Source organism: Xenopus tropicalis, chromosome 7 (assembly GCF_000004195.4).
Source record: "Xenopus tropicalis strain Nigerian chromosome 7, UCB_Xtro_10.0, whole genome shotgun sequence".
In the NCBI taxonomy this organism is placed as follows: Eukaryota; Metazoa; Chordata; class Amphibia; order Anura; family Pipidae; genus Xenopus; species Xenopus tropicalis.
In genome coordinates, this window is record NC_030683.2 from 3787093 (window position 1) to 3812486 (window position 25394).

Here is a 25394-nt window from a genome sequence, read left to right on the forward strand (position 1 = left end):
GCCTATCTTTCTGTGTCGAATCTGCGACTGGAAATCGGAACTGCAGTTCTGAGGGATATAAGGCCGTACGCTACGATTCGCCGTTGCTAGGCGACTATGGGCGGAGACGAGCGCGGAAAAGATGGCGGCTGCCAGTGGGACTCTCCTGTCTCTGTTGGGCCCACAGGGGGAGCTGGAAGCCGCGCTACGGGAGGCCGGGGAGGCGCACAAGGAGCAGTTGGTGCTGGAATACCTGGGGAAGGTGTCCGGCCGGGCCGGGGAGCTGCGGGTCCCAGAGTTTGTGCCTGGTACGGAATGTGCTGGGGGGGTCCCTCCGCCTGTGTGTGTCAGTCTCCCAGACTGTGTATCACTCCGCTGCCCCCTGCCGGCCCTACTTACCTACTGTCTGTTCCACTTGTCTGGGGGGTGCCTGTTGGGCACTTTAGCCCCTCCTTTCTTTGGCCATAAGAGCTGACACTCTCCCCCTTTTATTGAGCGCCTTTTTATTGGCATCAACCCTTTCACTTCCCCCTGAGTGTTCCCCCTGCCCCACTCCCCTGAGTGTTCCCCCTGCCCCACTCCCCTGAGTATGCCCTGCCCCACTCCCCTGAGTGTTCCCCCTGCCCCACTCCCCTGAGTGTTCCCCCTGCCCCACTCCCCTGAGTGTTCCCCCTGCCCCACTCCCCTGAGTGTTCCCCCTGCCCCACTCCCCTGAGTGTTCCCCCTGCCCCACTCCCCTGAGTGTTCCCCCTGCCCCGCTCCCCTGAGTGTTCCCCCTGCCCCGCTCCCCTGAGTGTGCCCCCTGCCCCGCTCCCCTGAGTGTGCCCCCTGCCCCGCTCCCCTGAGTGTGCCCCCTGCCCGCTCCCCCCGAGTGTGCCCCCTGCCCCGCTCCCCCGAGTGTGCCCCTGCCCGCTCCCCCGAGTGTGCCCCCTGCCCCGCTCCCCGAGTGTCCCCCCCTGCCCCGCTCCCCCGAGTGTCCCCCCCTGCCCCGCTCCCCCGAGTGTCCCCCCCTGCCCCGCTCCCCGAGTGTCCCCCCCTGCCCCGCTCCCCCGAGTGTCCCCCCTGCCCCGCTCCCCCGAGTGTCCCCCCTGCCCCGCTCCCCTGAGTCCTTTTTAAGGACTGGAGCCCAAAACTGCCCCCCTACTCACTGTTACTGCCCCCCCTACTCACTGTTACTGCCCCCCCCCTACTCACTGTAACTGCCCCCCATACTCGGGGTGAGGCCTTACCAGGGACCTATAAGGCTGATGTCAGACGAGGCGTAGGGCGGAATTTTCAGCAAGCGGAAAAACGTTTGGCAAAAATTCCACCCTTTTGTCAAATCTCTCTGCAAAGCGGCACATCCTGCATGGAACTTATAGTTTTGCACAATTTAGTGTCATCAGCAAAAATAGAAACAGTACTGTCTATGCCCCCCTCCAGGTCATTAATAAACAAGTTAAAAAGCAAAGGCCCAAGGACTGACCCCTGCGGTACCCACTAACCACACTGGTCCAATTAGAAAATGTTCCATTCACAACCACTCTGTGTAATCTATCCTTCAGCCAGTTCTCTATCCAATTACAAATATTGTGTTCAATTTGATCATTAACCTTCTGTGAGGTACTGTATCAAACGCTTTAGCAAAGTCCAAGTAGATCCCATCCACTGCCATTCCAGCATCGAGCTTCCTGCTCACCTCCTCATAAAAGGTGACTAAATTAGTCTGGCAAATGTGAATATTTGATTTTTTTAATAAAAACAGTGCTTTGTTTCTCTCCTTGCAGAGGCAGTGTAAGAGAGTAAAATGATTATATAACCAGTATGCTGGGATTTTGCACTCCGTTGGGCCCCTTGCTAGTGGCTGGGGCATGTAGGCTGGCCAAGCTTGAAGTGGGGTTATACCAAAAGGTTATACCAAAAGGCACCTGTAGGAAAAACTTGGTTACAAACTCATTACAGGCACCTAAATGTCTCACTAAATTGGGTCCAGGTTACACAATGAAAACAGAAATCTGTTACTGCAATGAGAAAATGTATCCCCAGTGTTTATATATGAGCCCCATCTTCTCCTTATAGTACAAGTGCTTGGGTTCTAACAGCAGCTCTACTCTGCACCCCTGCACCCTCCCTTCTCCATACAAACAGCAGAGCTGGAATCTGCACGGGCTGCGCAGTTGCAAACCTAAACCCTAAAAATGAATATGCCGTAATTTATATACTGAACTTAATGAACCAGCCTAAAGGTTCAGCATCTCTATAGTAGTAATGATCCAGGTCTTACAGGGAGTTACCATACTGGAATCTGTTGGAAGTGTCAGTGACACTGCACATGCTCAGTGGGCTCTGGGCAGCTGGTAAGCTGAGCTTAGGGGTTGTAGCAAAGTACCAAGCAGAGAATGAGGCGAGTATTAATTCCTGATGCTAATTTCACTGATTTCAGAGCTGCCATGGACTAATAATCTGTATTGTTTACTAATAAACCTTATATTGTGCCATTTATATTCTATATATACAGTATAGTGTGCCATTTATATTCTATATATACAGTATAGTGTGCCATTTATATTCTATATATACAGTATATTGTGCCATTTATAGTCTATATATACAGGATAGTGTGCCATTTATATTCTATATATACAGTATAGTGTGCCATTTATATTCTATATATACAGTATAGTGTGCCATTTATATTCTATATATACAGTATAGTGTGCCAATTATATTCTATATATACAGTATAGTGTGCCATTTATATTCTATATATACAGTATAGTGTGCCATTTATATTCTATATATACAGTATAGTGTGCCAATTATATTCTATATACAGTGGTGTGAAAAACTATTTGCCCCCTTCCTGATTTCTTATTCTTTTGCATGTTTGTCACACTTAAATGTTTCTGATCATCAAACACATTTAACTATTAGTCAAAGATAACACAAGTAAACACAAAATGCAGTTTTTAAATGAGGGTTTTTATTATTTAGGGAGAAAAAAAATCCAAACCTACATGGCCCTGTGTGAAAAAGTAATTGCCCCCTGAACCTAATAACTGGTTGGGCCACCCTTAGCAGCAATAACTGCAATCAAGCGTTTGCGATAACTTGCAACAAGTCTTTTACAGCGCTCTGGAGGAATTTTGGCCCACTCATCTTTGCAGAATTGTTGTAATTCAGCTTTATTTGAGGGTTTTCTAGCATGAACCGCCTTTTTAAGGTCATGCCACAACATCTCAATAGGATTCAGGTCAGGACTTTGACTAGGCCACTCCAAAGTCTTCATTTTGTTTTTCTTCAGCCATTCAGAGGTGGATTTGCTGGTGTGTTTTGGGTCATTGTCCTGCTGCAGCACCCAAGATCGCTTCAGCTTGAGTTGACAAACAGATGGTCGGACATTCTCCTTCAGGATTTTTGGTAGACAGTAGAATTCATGGTTCCATCTATCACAGCAAGCCTTCCAGGTCCTGAAGCAGCAAAACAACCCCAGACCATCACACTACCACCACCATATTTTACTGTTGGTATGATGTTCTTTTTCTGAAATGCTGTGTTACTTTTACGCCAGATGTAACGGGACACGCACCTTCCAAAAAGTTCAACTTTTGTCTCGTCGGTCCACAAGATATTTTCCCAAAAGTCTTGGCAATCATTGAGATGTTTTTTAGCAAAATTGAGACGAGCCTTAATGTTCTTTTGCTTAAAAGTGGTTTGCGCCTTGGAAATCTGCCATGCAGGCCGTTTTTGCCCAGTCTCTCTCTTATGGTGGAGTCGTGAACACTGACCTTAATTGAGGCAAGTGAGGCCTGCAGTTCTTTAGATGTTGTCCTGGGGTCTTTTGTGGCCTCTCGGATGAGTTGTCTCTGCGCTCTTGGGGTTATTTTGGTCGGCCGGCCACTCCTGGGAAGGTTCACCACTGTTCCATGTTTTTGCCATTTGTGGATAATGGCTCTCACTGTGGTTCGCTGGAGTCCCAAAGCTTTAGAAATGGCTTTATAACCTTTACCAGACTGATAGATCTCAATTACTTTTGTTCTCATTTGTTCCTGAATTTCTTTGGATCTTGGCATGATGTGTAGCTTTTGAGGTGCTTTTGGTCTACTTCTCTGTGTCAGGTAGCTCCTATTTAAGTGATTTCTTGATTGAAACAGGTGTGGCAGTAATCAAGCCTGGGGGTGACTACAGAAATTGATATTGAAATTGAAAATTGAAATTGATAAACCACAGTTAAGTTATTTTTTAACAAGGGGGGCAATCACTTTTTCACACAGGGCCATGTAGATTTGGAGTTTTTTTTCTCCCTTAATAACGTAAACCTTCATTTAAAAACTGCATTTTGTGTTCAATTATGTTATCTTTGACTAATAGTTAACGGTTTTTGATGAGCAGAAACATTTAAGTGTGACAAACATGCAAAAGAATAAGAAATCAGGAAGGGGGCAAATAGTTTTTCACACCACTGTATACAGTATAGTGTGCCATTTATATTCTATATATACAGTATAGTGTGCCATTTATATTCTATATATACAGTATAGTGTGCCATTTATATTCTATATATACAGTATAGTGTGCCATTTATATTCTATATATACAGTATAGTGTGCCATTTATATTCTATATATACAGTATAGTGTGCCATTTATATTCTATATATACAGTATAGTGTGCCATTTATATTCTATATATACAGTATAGTGTGCCATTTATATTCTATATATACAGTATAGTGTGCCATTTATATTCTATATATACAGTATAGTGTGCATTGGTCCCTAAACTCAGTAACTGACAGCAGCCCAGAGCATCGAAATTAGCAGAAAAGAAGATGGGGGGCTACTGGGGGCATCTTTGGGAGCTAAAGGGCTGTGCTTGCCTTGGGCTGAAACCTAAAACATAATCTACAACATCTCTAGCCCTACTTCTTTAGCCAAGCTTTGGTTCCCCTTTAATGGTTGTGCAGTCTAGTACAGGCTCTGTAGTAAGGTGGCCACTCCTGTTATCCATAGCAACTACTAACTGGGCTTACTAATACCATTAGAGCTGATAAAGGCAGAGTTTCATACAGGACACCTTCATTGGAAAACTGCTCTTTTCACTCTGTTTGCAACACCATTTCTTAACATTTTTTTTTCTTAGGCCCCCAATTAAGTTTGGGAATCAACCTGGCAACTTGGTTTAAAAACAATTATGCACCTACTGTATGTTGTAGCAAGCACGGTCACTGTGTAAAATCAGCACGCCAGCATGGAATTAAACTAGACTGTTGTTACTTGGAGCTAATTTACCATAGCAACCGATCACCAGAATGGATGTGTGTATGGGAGAGGAACAGTACAGGGACAGAGTAGAAATATAAACAAAAAATAACACTGAAACCTCATGGGAAATCTGCTTTCATTTGCAGTTTGGAAAGAAGCACAGTAGGGCGGCCAATCAGAAACTGTAGGAAATTAATAAATATAATTAAGAGCAAATGAGAGCCTGCTGTAGGTCCATCTATATAGTACCAAATGTTAATATTAAAGGGAAACTTCACCATTATGGTTGTAATAGACTAAAGAGATTTCATCCCTACCCAACTCATTTCCATTGTGAGTAGTAACAAGTCCGATAGACCGCGCTGGATCTTTTCAGATGGAGTTTGAAGTCATCCCATAATAAGATCCTTTTACATATCATGAGATTATATTTAAACATTAATTTTTCCTTTACCTTTCAGAGCTAGAATGGCTGAACACAGAAGGCCCATTATCTCTACACAAAGACTTGCGCGGGAAAGTAGTGGTGCTGGACTTCTTTACATACTGCTGCATTAACTGTATGCACGTGCTGCCCGACCTGCACGCCCTGGAACATGAATACTCTGATAAAGGTACAATATCCATAGACACAGGCAGCCGGCAGTATCACCCGTTCTGCACGTTTCTCATTAGCAGGGGGTGCTAATTGGCTGACGTTATAGATCTGAATGTATTACTAAATGCAACTTTGAACATCAGTCCCTCTAGTTGAAAAATAGAGGATGGGATCTTCCAGGAATGCCGTTTTTGGTTTTTAATTCTCTTCTCTGCCAGGTGATTCTCAGTAAAAATATACTTACCCACTAGGGGGCGCTAGAAGCATAAAAATGTGTTCTAATGATTGAAAGCTGTTCCCTAACCTGATCTGTACACGGCGTAGTTAGGATGGCCATACACAGAAGATTTTAGTCTTCTTCCAGTGAACGGATATTGATTGTACAGGTATGGGACCCAATATCCAGAATGCTTGGGACCTGGTGTTTTCGGATCCCCTACCTTAAGTGTGCTTATAAAATTATTTAAGCAATAATTAAACCCAAAAGGATTGTTTTGGCTCCAATAAGGGGTAATTATATCTTAGTTGGGATCAAGTACAGGTACTGTTTTATTATTACAGAGAAAAGGGAATCATTTAACCATGAAATAAACCCAATAGGGCTGTTCTGCCCCAATAAGGGGTAATTATATCTTAGTTGGGATCAAGTACAGTACAATAATTTTTTATACCATGGCAAAGGGTTATTTAGCCGATGGGACAGGTTAGAGTATTCCGTTAGTTTCAGATCATTGCATTTAAACGTACGACCAGTATCTGTCAATTTGTCAATAACCTGTCAATTTGATTGGCAGGAAAGTAACCATAACCCAAATCCCACCCAATATAGCATGGCCCCCATGTTAGCTTTCACAGAGAAAGCACCAGTTACAGAGAACCCTTTCTAGATTTAGGGGATATTTAAGTCTTAAAGAGAAAATCCATGTTAATATGAGTAATTGACTGACGAAATTGATATTCTAAGAGAATTTAAAATTATAATGTTACTGCAAGGTCACCCATGTCAGTCAGAGAAAGTGCATTTATTCTACAGCTGCAGTTTAAAGGGACCCTGCCATGATATTTATGGGGCGCTGTTTATCTCTAAATGACCCTGTTACACAGCAAATAATTCCCTCTGCCATTTAACCTTTTATTCTTCAACCAACAAATGTATTTGTAGCTGTAATATTGGTGTGTAGGCGCCATCTCAGTGCCTTGTGCCTGAGTCTGAGCTTTCAGCCAGCGCTACACATTAGAACTGCTTTCAGCTAACCTATTGTTTCTCCTACTCCCATGTAACTGGAGGAGTCCCAAGCCGGACTTGGATTTCTTACTATTGAGTGCTATTCTGATACCTACTGGGAGCTGCTATCTTGCTCCCTTCCCATTGTTCTGCTGATCGGCTGCTGGGGGTGGGGGGGATATCACTCCAACAAAGTGATAGCCCCCCCCCATGTGATGTTACTCTGCCTTAGTAAGGCTCTTCCCGAGGAATGTGGGCTTGCTTGTCATTGGCCATTGTATAAATCATACATGTTATTGCTTATTACAATAGATCTCCTCCTCGTGTTTAAGTGTTATGTAAATGCCGCTTGTCTTTGTGCTCATTACTCGCCCCCTCGTGACGCTATTCAGCTCCTGACAGCTCTATCTGACTGCGCCTCTCCATAATGGCTTCCCACATTACATTAACATCATTCTCTTTCTCTGTGGCAACGACTACGTTTATAAATTGTCCCTAAACTTGATGTTTTAAAAGGGCGAGGCAGCCTATTAATAATCCTGGGATTATTTTCATTTCAAATTAACATTATAATGTGACACGAAAGCTTCATTGTGTTTGTGCCTCCTCCACACGATGGCTTTGATGTCTGCGGGAGAAAGCTTCCATGTTACATCTTAAAGGGGTGGTTCACCTTTTAGGGTGAAGACACACGGAGCTACTTAGTAGCAACTACTAAACGCCAGAAAATCCCCTGCCATAGCAAATACTGAGAATACCCTCTGCTAAACACACGTACACGGCGCAGACTGACCTCATTGCCACGTTGGGTACAGGGCAGGGAATTTATGGCTGTATCTGGGCTATTAAACCAGCGGTACTGGGGGCACAGTTGGGGACACGTTGGGTACAGGGCAGGGAATTTATGGCTGTATCTGGGCTATTAAACCAGCGGTGTTGGGGGCACGTTGGGTACGGGGCAGGGAATTTATGGCTGTATCCGGGCTATTAAACCAGCGGTACTGGGGGCACAGTTGGGGGCACGTTGGGTACAGGGCAGGGAATTTATGGCTGTATCTGGGCTATTAAACCAGCGGTACTGGGGGCACGTTGGGTACGGGGCAGGGAATTTATGGCTGTATCCAGGCTATTAAACCAGCGGTACTGGGGGCACAGTTGGGGGCACGTTGGGTACGGGGCAGGGAATTTATGGCTGTATCCGGGCTATTAAACCAGCGGTACTGGGGGCACAGTTGGGGGCACGTTGGGTACAGGGCAGGGAATTTATGGCTGTATCTGGGCTATTAAACCAGCGGTACTGGGGGCACAGTTGGGGGCACGTTGGGTACGGGGCAGGGAATTTATGGCTGTATCTGGGCTATTAAACCAGCGGTACTGGGGCACGTTGGGTACAGGGCAGGGAATTTATGGCTGTATCCGGGCTATTAAACCAGCGGTACTGGGGGCACAGTTGGGGGCACGTTGGGTACAGGGCAGGGAATTTATGGCTGTATCTGGGCTATTAAACCAGCGGTACTGGGGGCACAGTTGGGGGCACGTTGGGTACGGGGCAGGGAATTTATGGCTGTATCTGGGCTATTAAACCAGCGGTACTGGGGGCACAGTTGGGGGCACGTTGGGTACAGGGCAGGGAATTTATGGCTGTATCTGGGCTATTAAACCAGCGGTACTGGGGGCACAGTTGGGGGCACGTTGGGTACAGGGCAGGGAATTTATGGCTGTATCTGGGCTATTAAACCAGCGGTACTGGGGGCACAGTTGGGGGCACGTTGGGTACGGGGCAGGGAATTTATGGCTGTATCTGGGCTATTAAACCAGCGGTACTGGGGGCACAGTTGGGGGCACGTTGGGTACAGGGCAGGCAATCTATGGCTGTATCTGGGCTATTAAACAAGCGGTACTGGGGGCACAGTTGGGGGTACGTTGGGTACAGGGCAGGGAATTTATGGCTGTATCCGGGCTATTAAACCAGCGGTACTGGGGGCACAGTTGGGGGCATGTTGGGTACAGGGCAGGGAATTTATGGCTGTATCTGGGCTATTAAACCAGCGGTACTGGGGGCACAGTTGGGGGCACGTTGGGTACAGGGCAGGGAATTTATGGCTGTATCCGGGCTATTAAACCAGCGGTACTGGGGGCACAGTTGGGGGTACGTTGGGTACAGGGCAGGGAATTTATGGCTGTATCTGGGCTATTAAACCAGCGGTACTGGGGCACAGTTGGGGGCACGTTGGGTACAGGGCAGGGAATTTATGGCTGTATCCAGGCTATTAAACCAGCGGTACTGGGGGCACAGTTGGGGGCACGTTGGGTACAGGGCAGGGAATTTATGGCTGTATCCAGGCTATTAAACCAGCGGTACTGGGGGCACAGTTGGGGGTACGTTGGGTACAGGGCAGGGAATTTATGGCTGTATCTGGGCTATTAAACCAGCGGTACTGGGGGCACAGTTGGGGGCACGTTGGGTACGGGGCAGGGAATTTATGGCTGTATCTGGGCTATTAAACCAGCGGTACTGGGGGCACAGTTGGGGGCACGTTGGGTACAGGGCAGGGAATTTATGGCTGTATCTGGGCTATTAAACCAGCGGTACTGGGGGCACAGTTGGGGGCACGTTGGGTACAGGGCAGGGAATTTATGGCTGTATCTGGGCTATTAAACCAGCGGTACTGGGGGCACAGTTGGGGGCACGTTGGGTACGGGGCAGGGAATTTATGGCTGTATCTGGGCTATTAAACCAGCGGTACTGGGGGCACAGTTGGGGGCACGTTGGGTACAGGGCAGGGAATCTATGGCTGTATCCGGGCTATTAAACCAGCGGTACTGGGGGCACAGTTGGGGGCACGTTGGGTACAGGGCAGGGAATTTATGGCTGTATCTGGGCTATTAAACCAGCGGTACTGGGGGCACAGTTGGGGGCACGTTGGGTACAGGGCAGGGAATTTATGGCTGTATCCGGGCTATTAAACCAGCGGTACTGGGGGCACAGTTGGGGGCACGTTGGGTACAGGGCAGGGAATTTATGGGGTAATTCTGGGGATGCACTATGTGATGAATGATATCTTGTGTTTGTCATTCTCTCTTTCAGATGGACTTGTTATTATTGGGGTGCACTCAGCCAAGTTCCCGAATGAGAAGGTTCTGGATAACATTAAGAGCGCAGTTCTCCGGTACAACATAACACATCCGGTGGTTAATGATGCCGACGCCACCATGTGGCAGGACCTGGAAGTCTCCTGTTGGCCGACCCTGGTGATCCTGGGACCCCAAGGAAACCTCCTATTTTGTATCATTGGGGAAGGCCACAAGGACCAACTCTTCCTCTTCACTTCTCTTGCCTTGAAGTTCTACCGAGAGAGAAATGAAATAACGGCGGACGGGATACCAGCGAGGCTGTACAAGGATTCCCTGGCTCCTTTCCCTTTGCTTTTCCCTGGGAAAGTGGCTGTTGACTCCGCGGGGGAGATATTGGTGATATCGGATACCGGCCATCATAGGATCTTGGTTGTAAAGAACGACGGGCAGGTTCTGCACACAATTGGAGGTAACTGGCTGTCACTCAAGCAGCCACTACTGTATAAATAAAGGACAGACCTATCAGGCCGGGGCTCCGCTCGTTGGTTAATACTGGGGTACTGTGTATGGTCTCAGCCAGAGAACTGCCTGACAGAGAAATGGGGGATTATGGCAGAATAGTCACTTGCTAGTAACATAGCGGTGTATGCAGTGGATTACTTACCTTGTTACACACAGGGTTAATTTTTTTTTACCAGAAGAAGCAAAAACTGTTTTATTACTACTTTGTATCTATAGCGTCTTGTTAATTAGAGGGCACACATTCTGCATTACAGGGAGAATATCTAGCTCCCTGCCTAGGTTCTGCAATACCTACTGATATCTAGCTCCCTGCCTAGGTTCTGCAGTACCTACTGATATCTAGCTCCCTGCCTAGGTTCTGCAGTACCTACTGATATCTAGCTCCCTGCCTAGGTTCTGCAGTACCTACTGATATCTAGCTCCCTGCCTAGGTTCTGCAATACCTACTGATATCTAGCTCCCTGCCTAGGTTCTGCAATACCTACTGATATCTAGCTCCCTGCCTAGGTTCTGCAGTACCTACTGATATCTAGCTCCCTGCCTAGGTTCTGCAGTACCTACTGATATCTAGCTCCCTGCCTAGGTTCTGCAATACCTACTGATATCTAGCTCCCTGCCTAGGTTCTGCAGTACCTACTGATATCTAGCTCCCTGCCTAGGTTCTGCAATACCTACTGATATCTAGCTCCCTGCCTAGGTTCTGCAATACCTACGGATATCTAGCTCCCTGCCTAGGTTCTGCAGTACCTACTGATATCTAGCTCCCTGCCTAGGTTCTGCAGTACCTACTGATATCTAGCTCCCTGCCTAGGTTCTGCAATACCTACTGATATCTAGCTCCCTGCCTAGGTTCTGCAGTACCTACTGATATCTAGCTCCCTGCCTAGGTTCTGCAATACCTACGGATATCTAGCTCCCTGCCTAGGTTCTGCAGTACCTACTGATATCTAGCTCCCTGCCTAGGTTCTGCAGTACCTACTGATATCTAGCTCCCTGCCTAGGTTCTGCAATACCTACGGATATCTAGCTCCCTGCCTAGGTTCTGCAGTACCTACTGATATCTAGCTCCCTGCCTAGGTTCTGCAGTACCTACTGATATAGCCCTGCTAGTCTGCAGTACCTCTGATCTAGCTCCCTGCCTAGGTTCTGCAGTACCTACTGATATCTAGCTCCCTGCCTAGGTTCTGCAGTACCTACTGATATCTAGCTCCCTGCCTAGGTTCTGCAGTACCTACTGATATCTAGCTCCCTGCCTAGGTTCTGCAGTACCTACTGATATCTAGCTCCCTGCCTAGGTTCTGCAGTACCTACTGATATCTAGCTCCCTGCCTAGGTTCTGCAATACCTACTGATATCTAGCTCACTGCAATACCTACCAGTATGTAGCTCCCTGCCTAGGTTCTGCTCTACATTCACCCAGTACTGGCATATCGGGTCAGCCTGGAGAGGCGGGTAGTATTGGTGCCTGTACTTAATGCCCCCTCTCTCTCTCTCTCGTCCTGCTAACAGGGCCTAAAAGTGGAAGACGCGACGGCAGCTTTTCCGAATCCTCTTTCCATTCGCCCCAGGGAGTGGCAATTAAGGACAATGTTATATACGTGGCAGATACAGAGAATCATTTGATCCGGAAGGTAAATTCATTTGTAAAAAATCTGTGTTTTTATAGCGTTATATATAGGGGCTTCCTGCTTCTATTGCAGTGGGCCAACCCAATCTACTTCCTGCTTCAGGCACGTTCAGTGGCTCATAGCCACTCCTTATGGCCACTAGCCCAGGGCTTGCATGTATCTTTGGACCTTGCTGCTGCCAGTGAGCTATGAAGATTTTGGCTGTGCTGGGCAAGTTATAGCCGTTATATAAATAACAAGTGCTTATTGTGGGGATAGACAATGGCATCTAATGGGTTATAAATTATGCAGTGGCGCTCTTAGCTGTGATTCTGGGTTAATATTAGAATATTATATAGAATATCAGCGAATTGCAGCCCCCCCCCCCCCCCGTGCTCTGGACGACTCTAGCCGAATATAAATTATACAGCACAGCCCTTTCTACTGCTATTAGTAGCCGAGCCTTTCCGGAAGCCATGATTGCCGTGGCCTTGATCCAGGAATGGTCGTTAGGAACCGGCCACTCCCCCCCCTCCCCGCGCGCTTACGTAATGTCTGATAATGTGTCGCTAATTTATTATGGCTGCTTCCACCAACTAATGGCTGCAAGTACACAAAGCTAAGGAAGCACAGAAATGCTGTTTTTGTATTTATTCTGCCCTCTAGATCGACCTGGATGCACTAACTGTCAGCACTGTGGCCGGCACAGGGAGCCAGGGTAACGATAAAGAGGGAGGAGCTCAAGGAGAGCAGCAGCCAATCAGCTCTCCGTGGGATGTGACGTTTGGGGTTTCAGGTATCCCCTTCAGTTTAATCATTCACTTGTAATAATTGGCGATACATCTGAAGATCCACCCATTTGGATAGGTCGCCAAAGAAAGGGGTCTTCCCATGTCTCATACAATGGGTCAGATTGGGTCAGACTTCCCACTGAGCCAGTGGAACCAATGAACCTGTGAATTCCCTTGTCCATAGACCGTTAAGATTGATGGCACTTTACACTGTTACAGGCGGCAGCGAGCAGTGCGTGCTGTGGGTCGCCATGGCCGGGACGCACCAAGTCTGGGCCCTGTTTCTAGAGGATGGAAAGCTGCCAAAAGGGAGGTAAGAGGAATTCTTGCTTATTATTATTCCACCATTAGAGGTGCAGATTATACTCCTGATTATCAGAAGCCAAACAAATAGGTACTTATTGGAGATCAGTTCTGACTGTTCTTTTGATTTATATTTTCGCAAACTGGTCATGGCCATATTCTTAGTTTTATAAGTGCACTCAGTCACGTGATTTGTGCTCTGATAAATTTCAGTCACATTTTACTGCTGTTCTGCAAGCTGCAGTGATATCACTACCCCTTCCCTCCCCCCAGCAGCCGATAGCAGCTCCCAGTAGGTATCAGAATAGCACTCAATAGTAAGAAATCCAAGTCCGGCTTGGGACTCCTCCAGTTACATGGGAGTAGGAGAAACAATAGGTTAGCTGAAAGCAGTTCTAATGTGTAGCGCTGGCTGAAAGCTCAGACTCAGGCACACTTTACTGCTGCGCTGCAAGTTAGAGTGATATCTCTCCCCCCTCACCCCCAGCAGCCGATCAGCAGAACAATGGGAAGGGAGCAAGATAGCAGCTCCCAGTAGGTATCAGAATAGCACTTAATAGTAAGAAATCCAAGTCCGGCTTGGGACTCCTCCAGTTACATGGGATGCACTGAGATGGCGCCTACACACCAATATTACAGCTACAAATACATTTGTTGGTTCAAAATTAAAAGGTTAAATGGAAGAGGGAATTATTTGCTGTTAATTAAGAAATTAATTGTACCCCATAAAAATCTTAACAGTATCCCTTTATAGAAAAGGAGATGTATGTTATACAGGGTGCGACCTGGGAGGGAGAATGTGACTGAAAGCCATTCAGACTGCTGCTCTTTTACCGGCCATTCTGTTTCCTTTTAGCGCCTTCCCTAAGGGAACGTGCGTTCGCTTCGCCGGGAGCGGAAACGAGGAAAATCGAAACAATTCGTACCCCCACAAAGCCGGTTTTGCGCAGCCGTCCGGCCTTACTGTGTGCCCGGAGGAACCCTGGAGCTGTCTGTTTGTGGCTGATAGTGAGAGCAGCTCCATCAGGAGCATCTCGCTGAGAGACGGCGCAGTGAAGCACCTTGTGGGCGGGGAGAGGGATCCAATGGTAATTCCTCTGTGGTTTCCTAGGGTCTATGGTATAGGGGTGACTGTGCGGTGTCATGGTGCCACACTACATACCCACGTTACACTCACAGCCCGGGCCCACAAGGTACAAGGTAATAGCTGTATATCCGCCCTTCCTAACTGGAGGCTCTGTTACAGAACTTATTTGCCTTTGGGGACATGGATGGAACAGGGATCAACGCCAAACTCCAGCACCCACTGGGTGTCTCCTGGGACCAGAACCAAAACGCCTTGTATGTGGCTGATTCTTATAATCACAAGGTGAGTAAATTCTTTATTGCTACATTTATCTGTAGGATCCATTTTTGTTTTGTGTCTAGGTACTGTCCCCCTTACCCTGATCCTAGGAAAGTGCTCTGCAAAAGTCTTCAGCCCCTTGGCTCTTATTTTGCTAATATAAGTGGCATCATTTGGTAATTGTATCATTATTATATATGTGTCTTCCCTGTCAGATAAAAGTGGTAGATCCCAAATCCAAGCGCTGCAGTACCGTAGCTGGCACAGGGAAACCCGGTAACACAGTCGGGCAGAGCTTTTCCGAGGCCGCGTTCAATGAGCCCGGGGGGCTGTGCGTCGGAGGTGATGGCCGATCGCTGTTCGTGGCAGACACCAATAATCACCTGATCAAAGTGTTGGACCTGGAGGCCCAGACTGTGTCGCTAGTAAGTATGTTAGTATATGGACCCCCCCACATTACCATTATGGGATGCGCCTTCATTTCTGTGCTGGTAGGCCCATTTCTCTTCATGGTTCTGATTCCACAGGGCTCTTGTGGCTACACTTCTAATTATACTACATAATTATATTGGGGGAGGGGGTATAATTCCTAGAGTGCGCAGGTTCGGATTGGGGCCACAGTTCCCATAATGCAGTGCTTGTTCATTGCTACTTTGTGTAATCTGAACTAAACCGCATCTCCCAGCATCCTCTGCTAGTCACTGGGGTGCGCAGGTTGCCTGCTGCTGATTTAGGTGCACAGAACTCGGGTTAGTTCTGTGGGTCCTGCCAGTCTCATTAGACCCATCAGTCACGGCACAAAGCCCCCCTCCCCACAACTCTCTCTTCCCAGCGCTTCTTTATGGTTCCTAAGTGCGTTCCGCTTCTGCCGACACCCCCGAGCGCCCATAAAACCCATGATAAACCCCTCTCCGGGCTGAAGGCAGCCATATTTCTGTGTCAGCTTCTCTAATTGAATTAACTCGTCGGGAATGGAATGTTTCCTTCCCTCTCCATTTGTTGCTAACGATGCCACGCCCCATTCCCCCCTCCCTCCCTGCATAGATGTTTGGTATTTCAGTGGGTGCAAATAGTAGTGAAATTGCTTTATGGCAGTCACAGCTTCCTCCTCTTACATCAGGGAGGGTATAGGGAGAGCACCAGTCAGAGGCTGAGGGCGGCCCCAAGAGATCAAGGGGTGGGGCTTGTGAGAGTGGGGGGGGTCTTAGTTGAAGGGGTGGGGCTTGTGAGAGTGGGGGGGGGTCTTGTGAGAGAGTGGGGGGGGTCTTAGTTGAAGGGGTAGGGCTTGTGAGAGAGTGGGGGGGGGTCTTAGTTATTAGACACTGGATCACCTGACCCCATGGGCAGAGGGGCTGCATAGTATTGTTGAGTTTTACACTGTGAGATTGTAATGCCCCTGTCAATGTACTAAAAGCATCCACTCCACTCTTTTGTGTTTCCTGCAGTTTCCCATAATGCTCAGCGGAGCACGTGATGTTGTGGATAGTGCATTGCCGGCCAAACTCCACCAACCAAAGTTGCCCAAGTCGGCCCCGGTCATTCAGCTTACTCCAATAATGGCGGAACCAAGCAAGACGGTTGAGTTCTTACTGCAACTGCAGCTTCCGGCAGGGTCAAAATTCACTGAAGGGGCCCCAAGCTTCTGGTTTCTCAGTGCTGCGGGTAAGTAGTGCGCTCACTCAATCCATGGTCCTTCTACTGGCTATGGGAAACACTATGGCACCTCCTACCCATATGTATAAATACAAAAATACAGAGAAGGAATGTTCTGGGCACACAATAAGCTGTACCCCCATACTGTACTGTCTAAGGGAAACACTATGGCACCCCCTACCCATATGTATAAATGATATAAATTGAGTTTACTCATTGCAGACTGTGAGTGGCTCCTTAAGGGACAGACGACACAGGGAGAGATCACAAGCGTCTCCGTTCCAAGCCGGATAGCCGTTCGGATCCCAGTGGAAGCGGCAGGGCTGGGGGAGACAGTGCTGAGTATCGGTGCCTTCGTGTATTTCTGTAGTGGCGACGCCAGTGCCTGTATGATGAAAGCCGTGTCGTTCTGCCAACCCGTGTGTATAGGGACGTCCGACAGCACCAAGTGCCCTCATTCAGTTGCACTAACTTACTCCTTCTAACTGCAAAGCGTCAGCTCCAAACCAAAGAGTCTCTGCTGCTCCGCTCTCCGGGGGTCAGTAACGCTCACTGGCACCCCCCCCCCCCCAGTTATTATTCTGCAGGAACCAATCACAGCTACTCTTATTGTGAGTATCAGAACTGCCCCAGCTGTAGCACTCACTATCCAGGTACCGCTCTAGGAACCATGATGCACTTGTGACTCGTTATTTATTTCCCTTATAACCTCAATTTCAAGCACTAGCCATTTTATAAAGTCAATAATATCTATATATCTATATATAATTTTTGAATTTCACAGTTTTGCCTTATCAGTATCAGCACAGTAAAGCCTATCCGGTAAGCTGGGCAGGCTCACTTTATGGCAGCTTGTAACCTCACCATTGCTCTATAAATAAAGGGTGATGATGATTTCCGGCTGCATTCATTGGTCACATTCCTTGTGGCTTCCCATTGGCCAGCATTTCATGGGGGTGGATTATAGGATCCGGCCCAACCTTGAATCCTTCGGCCAAATCATGGATTTGATGCATCCTTAATACTTAGGGAAGGGTTTGATGGAGGACTAGGGTCAGCACCGGCAGCCCAGACCCGATCCCCCTAGGGTTCTCCCCCGAGCCACTGGTCTCCCTCGTCCCATTGGGGGGTGCAGGGGCTCCTGAGGCAGTAGCCCCAGTGGGCCCTGCACCCCCCAGTCCAATCCTGTGCAGGACTATTCCCCCATTCGGCACCTTAGGCTGTTGAAGTGAGTCTGCCTAGCTTGGTAGGTAGGTTATACATAGGTTACTATCGACAGCAATAAAAAGCACCGTAATTCTATTACCCCTTGAACTCGGAATCCTGGCTTATTGCCCCGGGAGCTACAGTTTGGCTCCTTAGTTCCTAATATTTATGTTACAGTGAAGGTCGGACATTCAGTAGTCGCACCTTTTTGTGTAGTGAGAATCTGTTTGAACTGTAGAATCAGAACCAAGAAATTCCCCGTGCCTTAGAATTCCCAAGCGTAGTGCAATAATACTGCCTATTGCAATGGGGCAATTTGCACTGTGCAAAGACATTTATTATGGGGCCATGTAATAAAAGGCACAAAGTTTGCCCGGGAGCAGCAACACATAACAACCAATGAGCAGGTAGCATTAATGGTCACCTGTTTAAAAACAAACGTCTTATTGGTTGCTATGGGTTACTGCTCCCGGGCAAACTTAGTGCCTTGTATTACATATGGGGGTAAGTGTAAAGCCCACACACTGCTATGTAACCAATAGGCAGAACTGAATCTTTGTTCCCCCAATGATAAGTGAGCCAATGTGATGCACTGTGTGTTTGTGCTCCTATTTTGGACCTGATACCACTGTATAAGTTCTGGTTCTGGGCCATTGGGTCAGGCCGCTAAATACAGCAGGTTCTTCCTCTGACGTCTCCTCTTGTCTTTTCTCAGTATTTGTATGTTTTGTGTTTCTCATTATTCTGCCTTGTTCCTCCCCCGTCTCTTCTGCCTCTTTACTGCCTCACAATAAAGGTGGCCATACACGGACCGATTTTTTACTTACAAACGACCGATTCCCGAACGATCCGATGCTATCGTTAAGTTATCGTATAGTTGGTGGTGTACGAACGATCGTCGGCCCACTAAACGAGCCGACATTATCGTCCCCAAAATCGATCGGCCAGGTTTAAAAATTTTGGTCGTTTAACGATAAAATCTGCCAGTTGGTGTGAGTGTCAGACATTTGTCTTTCAACGATTGTTCTCTGCGCATGTCACGATTGCCAGCAACGACATCGATCGTACGTAGATGTACGATCGTAGGTATTTTACGATAATGATGCGACAAAATCTTTCCCGAATTATCGTTGCCCGTGGATGGCATATCGTATGGGAACTCGATCGCCATACGATCGTTTGTCGATATAATCGTTCATCGCACAACGAGCGAAATCGCCTCGTGTATGGCCACCTTAAGGGTTGGGCCCTTTGGTTCCGCCATTGGGCTCCGGGGCAGCGGGAGACCTAAGCCTGGGCAATGCCAGGGCACTACCTGCCCAAATGCAGAATGCCTACGGTAAGATTTGGTGGAGGGTAAAGGTGGTAACTCACCCCTGGTCTGGCCCCTCCTACACTCACTCACCCCCACTGTGGCTGGTCCTACACTCACTCACCCCCACTCTGGCTGGTCCTACACTCACTCACCCCCCGGTCTGACCCGTCCGACACTCACTCACCCCCCCGGTCTGACCCGTCCGACACTCACTCACCCCCCCGGTCTGACCCGTCCGACACTCACTCACCCCCCGGTCTGACCCGTCCTACACTCACTCACCCCCCGGTCTGACCCGTCCTACACTCACTCACCCCCCGGTCTGACCCGTCCTACACTCACTCACCCCCCCGGTCTGACCCGTCCTACACTCACTCACCCCCCCCGGTCTGACCCGTCCTACACTCACTCACCCCCCCGGTCTGACCCGTCCTACACTCACTCACCCCCCCGGTCTGACCCGTCCTACACTCACTCACCCCCCCGGTCTGACCCGTCCTACACTCACTCACCCCCCCGGTCTGACCCGTCCTACACTCGCTCACCCCCCGGTCTGACCCGTCCTACACTCACTCACCCCCCGGTCTGACCCGTCCTACACTCACTCACTTTTATGTGATTTATTAAGAATTCTATTGCTTCATTTTACATTTAACAAAGAGACTTGCTTTCTTTCAAGTTTAAAACCCCCCAAAACCTTCCTTTTTTGTTATAGTTTATACAGGAGCAGTGGCCACTCCATGTTGTAGCTCCCACCCTTCCCAGCTACAGTCAGGTGATCCCAGTGGAGCCAAGTAAGTTGCAGGTTTAGGGAGAAGACACATGGAGCTACTAGTAGCAGCTACAGAAACAGACAATACTGATCATTTACTGATAATTGTCTCTATGTGAGTTTAGCTGAGGGAATTCTCAGTATTTTCTATGGCAGGGGATTTTCTGGCTGTGGCAAGTAGCTGCTACTAAGTAGCTCTGTGTGTCTTCACCCTAAATCTCTGTCAGAGTAAAGACCTATGTACCTAGGGGTTGGGACAGTGGGGCCCTAGCATGGGGTTAGTAAATGACATGCTGTATCCGCCCTACTATTTAGGGATGCATGCAATGTGCTCAGCCGGCCCCTGCCCACATTCCCCACTCATTAGCATGGCCAATCAATACAGGCCAATGAGAAGGCTCTAATGAAATGCCTGGGACTGACTCTCTGATTAACCCTGCGAGAGCTGCCAACGTGCTGAATCTCCTGGAAATCACTGTCAGAGCAACTGATTCTCCAAAAGGCAGGGCACCCCCTACCCATATATATATATATATATATATATATATATATATATATATATATATATATATATACACAAATATACAGAGAAGGAATGTCTGGGCACACAATAAGCTGTACCCCCATACTGTACTGTCTAAGGGAAACACTATAGCACCCCCTACCCATATGTATAAATACAAATATACAGAGAAGGAATGTTCTGGGCACACAATAAGCTGTACCCCCATACTGTACTGTCTAAGGGAAACACTATAGCACCCCCTACCCCATAATGTATAAATACAAATATACAGAGAAGGAATGTTCTGGGCACACAATAAGCTGTACCCCCCATACTGCTACGTCTAAGGGAAACACTATGGCACCCCTACCCATATGTATAAATACAAATACAGAGAAGGAATGTTCTGGGCCACAATAAGCTGTACCCCCCATACTGTACTGTCTAAGGGAAACACTATGGCACCCCCTAACCCATATGTATAAATACAATATACAGAGAAGGAATGTTTCTGGGCACACAATAAGCTGTACCCCCATACTGTACTGTCTAAGGGAAACACTAGTAGCACCCCCTACCCATATGTTATAAATACAAATATACAGAGAGGGAATGTTCTGGGCACACAATAAGCTGTACCCCCCATACTGTACTGTCTAAGGGAAACACTATGGCACCCCCTACCATATGTATAAATACAAATATACAGGAGAGGAATGTTCTGGGCACACAATAAGCTGTACCCCATAACTGTACTGTCTAAGGGAAAAACTATGGCACCTCCTACCCATATGTATAAATACAAATATACAGAGAAGGAATGTTCTGGGCACACAATAAGCTGTACCCCCATACTGTACTGTCTAAGGGAAACACTATGGCACCCCCTACCCATATGTATAAATACAAATATACAGAGAGGGAATGTTCTGGGCACACAATAAGCTGTACCCCCATACTGTACTGTCTAAGGGAAACACTATGGCACCCCCTACCCATATGTATAAATACAAATATACAGAGAAGGAATGTTCTGGGCACACAATAAGCTGTACCCCCATACTGTACTGTCTAAGGGAAACACTATGGCACCCCCTACCCATATGTATAAATACAAATATACAGAGAAGGAATGTTCTGGGCACACAGGAGAATGACATATAATAACCTGCCCTAAAGGTGCCCCCCCCCCAGTTACAATACATTTAGACTCTGGGCTGATTGTTCTGGAAGTGACTCGGTGGCCGTTCCCACAATACAAACCCTATTACCCGGCTCAGACAGTGAGAGATCTATAATGGGTTGGATCGATACCAATCATAACCTGAATGCCAAGCTGTTATTTCTCATTCATACCAAGTCTCTGCTCCCAGCAGCGGGCAAGGGGTTAAGTCTCTGAGGTGCAGGCCCGGGGGCCGGGGAACAATGACCCCCTGAATGCTCGGGGGAGCGCGGCGCCAGGAATAGAATCTCTATTTTCAGGCTTTACAGGAGACTCAAACAGATCAATAATTCCCTGTGACGAATCCGCACTCTGATTGTCCAGTGTAGGCGACTTCCCATGATGCAACGTGTCTCTTACTGCTATATTTATCCCTATCAAAGTGACCCCCGCGCCCCACATTGCTGCCCCCCGGGGGGTAGGAAATAATGTTACACTTGCAAAGGAGAAATAAAATCCACAATTCAGCAGGAACAGCCCCCTAAGTTTGCTCATAGCCTGTACAGAGAGATACCATAAAACTATGGCACATAGGGATTCCCCTGTACTAAGCACAATTCAGCAGGAACAGCCCCCTAAGTTTGCTCATAGCCTGTACTGAGAGATACCATAAACCTATGGCACATAGGGATTCCCCTGTACTAAGCACAATTCAGCAGGAACAGCCCCCTAAGTTTGCTCATAGCCTGTACAGAGAGATACCATAACACTATGGCACATAGGGATTCCCCTGTACTAAGCACAATTCAGCAGGAACAGCCCCCTAAGTTTGCCCATAGCCTGTAACAGAGAGATACCATAAAACTATGGCACATAGGGATTCCCCTGTACTAAGCACAATTCAGCAGGAACAGCTCCCTAAGTTTGCCCATAGCCTGTACAGAGAGATACCATAAAACTATGGCACATAGGGATTCCCCTGTACTAAGCACAATTCAGCAGGAACAGCCCCCTAAGTTTGCCCATAGCCTGTACAGAGAGATACCATAAAACTATGGCACATAGGGATTCCCCTGTACTAAGCACAATTCAGCAGGAACAGCCCCCTAAGTTTGCTCATAGCCTGTACAGAGAGAAACAAAAAAAGCCCCCAGTTTCCAGACCCCCCTCCCAATTTACAGTAGACACCAAGACAATTGCATGCTGGGAATGAGACCTTTCATGCTTCTAAATGCCCAGGCTTTTGCCCGACATATTGAGAAGCAGTAAAACAAGCTGAATATTTAAGTGGTTTTTATAATTAATTATTAATTGTGAGCATTTCCAGGTACCATGTGACTCCTGATTATGGGGGGGAGGGCAACAAGGAATGATTGATGGGCAATAAGGGAACTATTAGATGGAAGAAATATTCCCTTTTGATGGCAGCTCAGGTTGGGGGTATTCCTGTCATAAATGGGTCTCAATGGGAACTGATTGTAGAGTGAGTAATTAGGGGCTTGTATTATTGTGAGAGGGGACAGGGGGGTCTCTAGTTCCATTCTACCCTCAATGGCTTATCTGCAGCACAGCCAGGTGGTGGCGCTGTCCTATTGCAGCCTATGGCAGAATATCTTTGTCACATGTGGGTCTGGAAGGACTGATAGCAGTATATAGGGAGAATGTGCCTATAGTAGCATGGGGGCATCAATGCTCTGGAACGGACTGTGCTGCTGGATAGCAGTATAGTAGGAGAAGATGGCCATAGAACAGTGGGGGAATAATAGCTCTTCTGGAAGGCTGGCTGTGAATAGCAGATATTAGTAGGGAGAGATGGTGCTTATATAGCATGGGGTATAATAGCCTCTGGAAGGACTGGAGCTGTGGGGATAGCGGTATAGTAGGACGAGATGGTGCTATTATAGCGTGGGGGATAATAGCCCCTGGAGGACTGCTGTGGATAGCAGGATAGTAGGGCAGAACTCTGCCTAATAGTAAGCACGTGGGCGGATAATAGCCTCTGGGAAGGATGAGCTGTGGATAGCAGTATAGTAGGGAGAGATGGTGCCTATAGTAGCAGTGGATAATAGCCCCCTGGGAAGGGACTGGCTGTGGAATAGCAGTATAGTAGGGAAGGTATATGCCTATAGTAAGCAGCTGGGGAGATCAATAGCCTCTAAAGGAACTGGCTGGATAGCAGTTAAGTAGGAGAGATGTTGCCTATAGTTAAGCATGCGGGAATCAATAGCCTCCTGGAAGGACTGGCTTGGAAGCAGATAGTAGGAGAGATAGGCCCTATCAGTCAGCATAGGGGATAAATAGCTCTGGAAGGATCTGGGCTGTGATAGCAGTTATAGTACGGGAGAGAGTGGTTGCCATAGTAGCAGTGGGGGATAATAGCCCCTGGAAGGACTGGGGTCTGTGGATAGCAGGTATAGTAGGAGAGATGGTGCCTATAGTAGCAGTGGGGGGATAATAGCCTCTGGAAGGACTGGGGCTGTGGATAGCAGGGCTATAGTAGGAAGATGTGCCCCGTTTAGTAGCAGTGGGGTCATAATAAACAGATTGTGGGCTCCTAAGTCTATGTGTCTTGCCTGCCCCCCCAGGGCCAAGGTTAATGTGCTTTGGGTTGGTGTAATTATTGGATAAGGGAATGTACAGGGAGGAGCAGTAAGTGGATTTATAAGCCCAGAATCCATTTGGCTGACCTTGGGCTATCGGGGCCCACTCGGTCACTCACTGATTGCCTTATTGATCACAATCACGTTTCCTCTCCAGACGGTCGGACTTTAACACATAATGATGATCTATAAATGGGCATTAAGAGGAGTTTTAAGACAAGATTCGATCAGGAAACGTGAGCAGATTCCTATGGGGCTCATAGGGCCACTCATGGCAAATATTCACTATATATTATAAGGAACCCCTCGGGAGCTTATAATACCCCTATATGTTACAATAGGGGGTACTTTATTCACTATATATTATAAGGAACCTCGGGGGCTTATAATATCCCTATATGTTACAATAGGGGGCTTTATTCACTATATATTTAAGGAACCCCTGGGGGCTTATAATACCCTATATGTTACAATAGGGGGTACTTTATTCACTATATATTATAAGGAACCCCCTCGGGGGCTTATAAATATCCCTATATGTTACCATCGTAGGGACTTTATTTCACTATATATTATAGAAAACCCCTCGGTGGCTTATAATATCCCTATATGTTACAATAGGGGCACTTTATCACTAATATTATAAGGAACCCCTCGGGGCTTATAATATCCCTATATGTTACAATAGGGGGTACTTTATTCACTATATATTATAAGGAACTCTCGGCTGTATAATATCCATATGTCACAGATAGGGGCACTTATTCACTATATATTATAGACCTCTCGGGGCTTATAATATCCCTATATGTTACAATAGGGGGCACTTTATTCACTATATATTATAAGGAACTCCTCAGGGGCTTATAATATCCCTATATGTTACCACATAGGGCACTTTATTCACTATATTATTTATTGTACATTCCCATCATTCTGTGGGGAAACAAAGACACAAAGTGTTTGCGGTGGGAACGGCGTCTGTCACGGACTCAGCGGCACAATGACAGGAACAGAAAGAAATCATTTTATAATTACAGATAATTAACCCTTTATTGGTTCAGAGAAGGGAACGTAACCAATTAACCACAAAGAGACACCATAATAATGAGTGAATACGAATCCCACAAATACCCTGTTTGTGTTTCAAACCCTCTGATTGGCTCTGTGTTGTCCCCCCCCCCCGTGTGTCTTGCCCTGGGGGCTCCTTCATTTCCATCCTATAAACAGTTAATGTGCAGCGAGGGAACGAGAAGCTTCTGTCCCCAGTGATGGAATTTAATAACCAACGAAAGGCAAATCAGGTAATAACCTAACGAGTCTCTGTAATTAAACCCCCCCGGCTCAGGCAGACCCTGGGAACCTGTGTGCGCCCATCCTGTGTATTATAAGGATATTATTAGGGGTTCTGTGCCCATATATAGGCACAAGGCTGCAGGCTGAGTTATACAGGGAACTCTGAGTATCACTCATGTATTATAAGGGATAATGTA

General features: G+C 47.3%; 1 protein-coding gene across 1 annotated transcript; it reads left to right on the top strand.

Moving 5' to 3' along the window:
* The first annotated feature begins 65 nt into the window (after positions 1-65).
* Positions 66-18239, top strand: nhlrc2 (NHL repeat containing 2). The gene is made up of 11 exons (XM_031905349.1): positions 66-287; positions 5684-5836; positions 10134-10589; positions 12152-12273; positions 12916-13045; positions 13260-13353; positions 14200-14431; positions 14590-14712; positions 14904-15113; positions 16134-16350; positions 16564-18239. The coding sequence occupies exons 1-11, from the start codon at positions 122-124 to the stop codon at positions 16824-16826; spliced, it is 2166 nt and encodes a 721-aa protein (XP_031761209.1). The 5' UTR covers positions 66-121; the 3' UTR covers positions 16827-18239.
* The last annotated feature ends 7155 nt before the right edge of the window (positions 18240-25394 follow it).